Source organism: Lactuca serriola, chromosome 4 (genome assembly GCF_051521515.1).
Source record: "Lactuca serriola cultivar US96UC23 chromosome 4, Lser_US96UC23_V15, whole genome shotgun sequence".
In the NCBI taxonomy this organism is placed as follows: domain Eukaryota; kingdom Viridiplantae; phylum Streptophyta; class Magnoliopsida; order Asterales; family Asteraceae; genus Lactuca; species Lactuca serriola.
Window position 1 is genome coordinate 202,096,200 of NC_136411.1, and position 9,019 is coordinate 202,105,218.

Sequence of the window (9,019 nt, forward strand, 5' to 3'; positions counted from 1 at the left end):
AATCATTCATTTGGTGGAAATAGGTACTGTTTAGAGAGCTGAGACTCAGAGTAGAGCCTCATTAGTTTTGCTTAGTTTGAAAGGTGAGTTTTCCTCACTATACCTTCAGGTCAAAGACACCAATGTCAGCTCATTAGATTGATATCTTATTATACATACTATTGTGCTGAAATGTTCTGTTATATCGGTATCCAAGTATATAGAATTATGCTATGCTTTAGTGATATGTTATATCGGTATCCTGGTATATAGGATGATGATATGCTTAGTGATTTGTAGATCTATTTGACTGCCTATAGACTGATATATGATTATATGTTATATGTGCACATGTTTGGTCGGTGGTTGAGGCTTCACTACTTTGTGCGTAAGCCAATAGGCCAGGGCATACCAACTTGATGGTTGAATGTGCCTGAGGGTATTCCATCTGAGGATGATTGGACCTATAGTATGTTGGCTTTCCAACTCGATGGTTGAGGGGCCTTAGGTATTCCAACCCGATGGTTGATTGGACCCATAGTATGTTGGCATTCCAACCTGGTGGTTGAGGGGACTGGGGTATTCCAACCCGATGGTTGATTGGATCATAATATGACGTTATTGTATATGTGTTATTTGTTTCTATGTTGGTACTTTGGGGGAACTCACTAATCTTTGAGCTTACACTTTTGGGTTATGTTTCAGGTACCTCAGATGATCGCGGGAAGGAAAAGGCGTGATCGTGCACCTCCTCTTATTTTATTTTATGATTCTGGGAAAACTCTGATAATAAACATGTTTCGGAAACTATTTTGTAAACAATGATGTTTTGTGGATTGGTTTTAAAAGTTTGAATTTTTTATGAATTTTATGGATGTCGCACTTAAAATCATGTGTGTAAGTATATACAGGAGCTTAAGGATTGATAAATTTTGTTCCATATTCTTTTTTTTAAGTAGAGAGTTCGTTTCTCCTTTTATCTCTTCGTCTGTTTTGAAATATAGTGAAGATATTTTTCAGTTTTATTCAAAACTGTTTTTCCAAAAACGTTAATAACAAAAACAGAAGCTTAAAAGATCAAACATAAAACTCTTTTTAACCCACCAAGGATCATTTTGAAATCATAAAAGATGAAATCAACCAAATAAAAGAAAGAGAAACAACAACCTTTGAAGACTTTGATTCATCTTAGGAGGTTGGAAGTTGATGAAGATGACAAGAACACAAAAGAGGGTTCCTCTACAAGTATCTAACAAGTAAGGATCAACTATTTCAAGATGCTAGTATTCACTTGTCTTAAGTTTTTCTTAAGCTATTAAGACTTATACAACGTAATCCTTAAGGAGACCCAAGTTATGAGACTTTACTTCAAGTACCAAGTTAGAAGAATAAAGAGTGGGAGAGAGGCCACAAAACTCAAAATTTGGCATCTAAGAGAAAAGAGAAAATAGTTAAAGACTTAGAAAAACTACCTCTAATGTTGGTCTTTAGTTTCCATTATATACCAAGAGACATTAACTAAAGAACCATACTTTCTTACAAGTCAAAGCATGACCTCTAAGGACAAGAATGGATGTAAGAAGCAAAAGTACACACAATCTCATTCTTTCTCATGCAACTTACGAATTTCATTTTCAAAGTAGCTACCTACAATTCAACTAAATGACTTACTCAAAGTTCCAAAAAAGTTGTACATAACATATATATTCATACCATATGATATGTACTAATTTTTTTTCTCTTTATTAGTATTTCCTAGAAACAATATTTCCCAATATGATGGTAAAATATTATTCTCATAAAATACTATTTTTCCAATTAAATACAAGTGTGATAATCTTTGTTATTAATCAATTACTATAATAAATAATCAATAAGGAGTAACTTATTATAAGGTGCAACCCAATAGGATCATATGTCATTAGTAATGTCACTCTATAATGACTCTTGAGGATGAAGATCTTTCAGATATTATGAGTATAAGTGCTTCTCTATTTAAGATTAATTTGGTATTAGTTCTTAATGGTTTAAGAAGCACTAAATACAAGTGAAGAATACCATCTTTGGTGGCTAAGACTTGCTAGGTGGATACACATAGACGAGATCTACTTTGAGTCTCTTGCCTTCTTTATCAACGTCTTAGCCGCCCTTTAGGATTTGATGCCAACAAATGTCGTTAATCTTTTTCCAACAATGGTTATTTTAGTATTTCCATTGAGTGCAAGATGATTTGGTGGAAATAAACAGGTTTATGTTATTCATGTTAAAAAAATTATGTTGCTAATCTTGAGTTATTGAATAAAACCCAACAGTCATGTGAACCTAATTACAAATAAAAAACGAGGAGAATGGTTAGGATTTGTAAATTCAAAGAAGGACAAGAGACAAACTTAGGGGACGAGGAAAGGAATAAGAATTTTGATGATCATGCAGGGTCAATCTATGGATCTCCCACGATTAATTAACAGGTACATTATGTTTCCTTGTTTGATGGTGGTGGGTCGATAGAGGTTGGTGAAGACACTAAGAAGATTGAGGTTTTGGTGTAATAAGAAGAAGTGAAGTGTGAGTTATAAAAATAATGATTCTTCTGATAGGATAAATGGATAATGGTATCAAGAATAGTGGGGGCCACTTTCTTTCTGGCTCGACCTTAATTTATGATGTCAGGTTTCAATGGGAAGCAGTTCCATTCACCACTACAATCTCACTATGCTCTGTCTGGTAAATCTTTTTCATCAAATGGTTCATTTCGTAAAGGTCATGAATCAAAATCTAGGAATAAAAGAGTATTGATTGTTACTTTGATTGAAGTAGTGGAGCAGTATGTTGAGTTTGGTAATGCTCTCGGTTATGAAATTACAATTTCTCAAGATAATATTATTTAGATGATTGAAAGAAAGGATGAACAGTGGTCAAAGGAATATTCTATCTATTAACCTGTGTGAATTAATGTTATTTAAAAAGAGAGGACGGGTGAGATTTCTTTGTATGAAACATTGTATTAGTGTATTGGGGTACATGAGACAAAAATAATTAATTTGGATATATTTCTTATTGATTCTTTGTGGGGAATTACCAATTCAAGATGCAAAGTAGTGGTGCTAGGGTTCGATCAGGTGATCTTATAAGTGTTTGGGATAATGTGGACTTTAAAAGAACAAAGATATTGTCCATGGAGAGATTCCTTATTGTCTAAGGAAAAGTATTAACTTTTCGGACTAAATGTTTTCTAATAACGGTTTACACTCCGTGGGATAGACATGGTAAGAAAATGCTATTGGATGTTATTGGTGGGTTTATGCATCATCATGTTGAGGAGTTTATTGTTTTTGGTGATTTTATTGTTTCCATTCTTTCCAAGAAAGGTGTGGTTCGGTTTGCCATAGTAACGACGCGTTATGCTTCCACAGATTTGGCCAGATCACATCCCAATTGTTCTTAAGAATAAATATTTTAATTATGGTCCCAACCTTTTAAATTGTTTCACTATTGGTTCATAAAATAGGGTTTTTAGACATAATAATTAAGGAAACTTTGCTGAGCTTCACTCAAAAAGGTGAGTCTAATAGGATTCTTTTACTTAAAAATAAACGCAAACACGTGAAGGATAGGTTTAAAGTTTAACATAAAGGCATTAGACCTTGTGGTATACATACCACGAAGCAATCAGTGGTCTAGCTGGCCACGAAAACTTCTCGTGCACACCACCCCGACATTATGTGGTCGGGCGTGGTCGTGCTCTTCCGTGCTCCCGACGACGAAATCAAACGGAGAACATGATTGGCTGTGGGTTTATTTGGTTGAACGGCTATTTTGACCGTTTTCTTTTTTTTCAAACTCAATTCACTATATAAATAAACATTTTATTTTCACCAAAACTTACACCTCATTCTAATCTTCATTCTCTACAACCACAAAACACATATACATGGATTCCACAAAACGTATTGAATTTCTAAAAGCTTTTGACTCGGATGACGACGTAGAATTCGTCGACACATTCTTCAACGTTGTGCAACACATTCATGACGAAGAAAGTTCGAATGCAGCTCGTACAAGGGCGGTCGTCAATCGTGATCGTCAAACCGCACACGACTTATTGGTACGTGATTACTTTGCCGATAATTGTCTTTATAATGACGACTCCTTCGAACGCCGTTTCCGTTTGAATAAGGCTATATTTTTACGTATTAGTAATGCTTTAGAATCTTATTATGATTTTTTCAAACAAAAACCCGACGCTAGAGGAAGAATGGGTTTTAGTAGTATACAAAAATGTGCGGCTGCTCTTAGGTATTTGGGATACGGTATAGCATTCGATGCATCTGACGAATACTTGAAAGTATCCGAGAGGACCGCCATTGAATGTGTAGATTGGTTTTCTGCATGTGTTTATGAGGTTTTTCACGAAGAATATTTGCACAAACCAACTCAACGTGATATTGAGAGATTATATTCGACTCATGAAGAGAAGCATGGATTTCTGGGTATGCTTGGCAATCTAGATTGTACACATGTGGCTTGGGAAAAATGTCCAACTACATGGCGTGGTCAGTTCACTCGAGGAGATATAGGTGAACCAACTATCATCCTAGGAGCTGTTGCATCTCAAGATTTGTGGATATGACATACCTTTTTTGGAGTAGCGGGGTCTAACAACGATCTTAATGTTCTTGGCTAGTCTCCACTTTTCAACGATATTTGGACCGGCAAAGCACCTGATATGACGTTCACGGTGAACGGGCACACGTACAAATACGGTTACTACCTTGGTGATGGGATATACCCGGATTATTCTACATTGATGAAGGCATACTCGGTTCCTCGAAGTGAAAAGGCAAAGTTTTTTACAAAAAAACAGGAATCGGCGAGAAAGGATATCGAAAGGGCATTTGGAGTCCTTAAGCAGACATTGCATGTAGTGAAATATGCTACACGACTTTGGGATAAAGAAAGAATTAAACGAATGGTCCTAGCATGTATTATAATGCATAATATGATTATCGAAGATGAAGGTCGAGCGATTTGCACGTATGATCTGAACGACGTTGTCGTTCCAATTGAGTTTCGTACCGGGAACGAATGTGTTTTTAGAGCGAGTTGTTGAAATTCATAACAGTGAAACATGTTTCAATCTTCGAGAAGATGTCGCAGAACATTTGTACCAACATAGCATGAACGACTATTAGGTTTTTTATATTTATGTTTCTTTGTTTTTTTAATTAATGTAATTTTTTTTCTAAATTAACTAAGTAATGTAGTTTGAAGTTGTAATTTTATTTTTATAATTAATGAAACACTAGTTTAAAAAAAAATGAATGCTTTTTAATTATAAAAAAATATAATTTTATTGTATTTTTGAATTAAAAATAAATAGAAATAATGATGTGGAGTGGTGTGTTAGTGGTAGAGGATTGTGGTGCTAATGTGGCACCCACCACATATGTGGTATGTGGTGGGTATAACGGATGCCCTTATAACTCAAACCCATGGGGTTATGAGGTAGTTGTTGACTAAAATCGATAAAATTGGTGGTGTGTCGGATGGTGGTCATCATGACATGACTTAGTGGCAGGTAGGATTAATATGGTTAAATCTTGGCAAGCCATGAAAAGTTTGAAGGCTTGGATGCAGATTAGAAATCTGAAACTAAACGGGGGTGGAAGGAGATGAAAACTCCAAATTCTTCCACCATGTGATTAGAAAAAGAAGGCAGAAATAGGTGATTTTTGTTCTTATGGTGGATGGCTTGTGGGTTACTAATCCTCAAGACATGAACAGCCAGTTTTTTCAATTCGTTAAAAGAAAATTTCAAGCTTTTTCGGGTGCATCTATGCTCCATCGTATCTCTCATCTTTCGAAGATGGATTCAGCCCAAAGAAAATTCTCCTTCTCTCGGTTTACTCAGGTGGAGGTTCAAATTGTGGTGTGGTCGTGTAGTAGTGATGAGGCACTAGAGCCTGATGGTCTTTGTTTCGTTTTATTAAGCATTTCTAAGAGATTCTAACAGATGATATTTGTAGTTTTGTTAATGAACTTTTTTTAGGCAGAGTCCATTCTAAATGGGTGTAACCTATATTTAATGATGCTCGTCCCGATATTTAATTCTAAATGGGTATTTTAAAAGCTATTAGTTAACCGGTTTGCCACTATTATTAATTCGATCGCCATCCCTGAGTAGTCTACTTTTGTTTAAGGCAGATAAATCCTATATGGTCCTTTAATGGTAAACGTGGTGTTGGATTAGTTCAAGAGAAAGAAAAGAAGATAATGGTGTTCAAGGTGGATTTTGAAAAGGCGTACAATTCAATGAACTAAAATTATTTTTTGAGAATCATGGAGTATATGGGATTTCATCATAATTGGATTGGTTGGACTCTGGCTTACCTTGTGTCGTCTGTAGCTTATGTTCTTGTTAATGGGAGTCGTACTCCAGTTCTCTGTATACATAATCCTTCGATATGGTGATCCCATATCTCCTTTTTTATCCATAATATTCATGGAGGGACTTCATGTAACAGTGGAGGATGTTATTAGTCCAGGGTTGTTTTGTAGAACCAAGGTCGGTGATGAGGGCTTTATTTTATCTAAGATGCTTTATGTTGATGATGTGATCCAAGAAATATTGCTAATTTGATTAAGATTCTTCACTACTTTTAGTTAGTGTTTGGGTTTAAGGATCAATCTGTAAAAGTCAAATATGTATGGCATGGATACTAATATACACGAGGTTGAAGAGGTGGTTATTCTTAAAGGATGGTTAGTGGCTTTTATTTGTTTTTCTTATATTGGTATTCTGGTGGGTTCTTATATCGGCTGTATGAGACATCGAATGTTGTGGTGCAATAATTTAAGAATACGTTGGCCAATTTGAAGGTCAATTTGCTTTCTACCGGTGACAGATTGACTTTACTCAAATCAGTTATTGGTAGCTTAGGCATTTACATCACGTCATTGTTCAAGATGCTAGCGTTTTTTATAATATTTACGTTCACTTTTTTTATTGGTTATCTACTAGTAGATGTAGAAAATGAACTACAACAAGGACTTTATGCTGACAAAACCCAATGATTCAAGACCCTTTATAATTGTTTGAGTATTACTTGTGCACTGCGATTTACTTGTATATTGTGATTTACTCTGGAATTTATAAGTTAAGAAATTAATGTGGCTGATTCACAATGTGCATCTTGTAGACTTTGTGATAATTTAATTGTATTTTTCTAAATGGTTATACCCAACAGGGGTAACAAACTTTGGTTTTTCTTCATATTTAGATAATCATGGTTTTTCGTACGTTTTTAGCAAATAAATTTGTTTAAAATGTTTAGAATAGGGTAATATTGCTCGTAATTACCAATTATATCGCCCTAGTAATATTGCTCGTAATTACCAATTATATCGCCCTATTATCAACAGGTCAAACAAATTTACTAGTTAAATGTGTACGAAAAAAAAAATTTATTACCTAAACGTGGATAAAACCAAAATTTGTTATCCAAAGAACTAATATGGAATGTGTGTGATTAGAGGTTTGTATATTTCATTTTTTGTATGCATATTGTTCGTATGTCTTGTGGGTGATGATTGTAGGTCGATTTACATGACCTAAACTGAATGTCAACATTACTTGGAAACAGCATATGACTGCACCACATGGTTGCCTGACACCATTTCTTGCCCAACCTTCTTGCCCAACCCAGTATAAGATGAGCTAGGTAGGGGCTAGGTTACTAATGTTGTTGGGCAATTGTATCATGTGATGTTGTCATGTTGTGCTACCACGTACTGTTGCTAACTAGTATTGGCATGTTGTTTAGGTCATGTCAATGAACATAAAATCCATCACCCATAAAAAAATATTAACAATGTGGTTACCTAAATGTAGAAAAAAACCAAATTTGTTATCCAAAGAACTATTATGTAATGTGTACGATTTAGTGATTTGCGGACTTTATTATTTGTATTTATATTGTTAGTGTGTTTTGTAAGTGATGATGGTAGGTCCGTTAACATGACCTAAACAACATGACAACATTATTTGGAAACATCACACAGTTGCACCCCATGGGCCATGGCAGTACCGCGTAGGCCCAAGCTAACTAGGGGCTAGGTTCTGCTACTAACCAATGTTGTCGGGCAGTTGTGTCATGCAATGTTGTCACATTGTGTTGTTACTAAACCAATTTTGTCATGTTGTTTAGGCCATATCGTTGACCTAAAATCATCACCCACAAAAAAACATATTAACATAAATACATGAATAAAGTACACATACTTCTAAGGCGAACATTTTCTATAATAGTTATTTGAGTAACGATATTTGGTTTTTGTCCATATTTATGTAACTACATTTTTTTCCTACCCTTTTGACCGGTAAGCTAATTTGATTTGTTCATAATAGAGTAATAACACACAAGTACGAGTAATATTACTATATTTTGAACAGATCAAACAAATATATTAGTCAAACACACATGAAAAAAAAATGATTACTTATATATTAAAAAAAACAAATTCCGTTATCCTTTAAGATCATTAACCCTTTTCTAAAAGATGGATTTATGGAGTGGATTTTAGTGAATGGTATATAGAAAGCATTATTTTAAATTATATAATCAGTTTTTATTTATTAACTATTTGCGAAATTACAAATAACTAGTAAAAATATTACTCTACATACATAGGTTACCAAATCTGAGCGAACATCTTTTGGTTCATTTTAATTAATTGTCGTTACGAGGAATTATTTTTTACTGTCCAATTTTACCCCGCTCTCCCAACCTAATAATCAAGTAAAGATTTTAAATTATAACAACGTGCTGAATTTAGCTAATATTAATATGGGCACCTTTTACCTTTTTGTACATATTAATGCTTTTTAAATATTAAATAGCTTGTAACTACGAAAACCTTAAAGTTCAATTAGATTTAATATAAAACATATAAAAAAAGATCATTTCCTTAAACACATAGATATTTCTAGATTTAACGTTTTATATATATGTCGTGATGTGTCCTAATGCATTAATGTGAT

At 34.3% G+C, this 9,019-nt stretch overlaps 2 protein-coding genes across 2 annotated transcripts; both read left to right on the forward strand.

Moving 5' to 3' along the window:
• Positions 1–3,910: 3,910 nt before the first annotated feature.
• Positions 3,911–4,609, forward strand: LOC145099119 (uncharacterized). The gene has a single exon (XM_079036704.1). It carries the CDS (start codon positions 3,911–3,913, stop codon positions 4,607–4,609), a length of 699 nt encoding a protein of 232 aa, XP_078892830.1.
• Positions 4,610–4,705: 96 nt separating this feature from the next.
• On the forward strand, positions 4,706–5,499 carry LOC145099120 (uncharacterized). The gene is made up of 2 exons (XM_079036705.1): positions 4,706–5,051; positions 5,360–5,499. The coding sequence occupies exons 1-2, from the start codon at positions 4,706–4,708 to the stop codon at positions 5,497–5,499; spliced, it is 486 nt and encodes a 161-aa protein (XP_078892831.1).
• Positions 5,500–9,019: the final 3,520 nt, after the last annotated feature.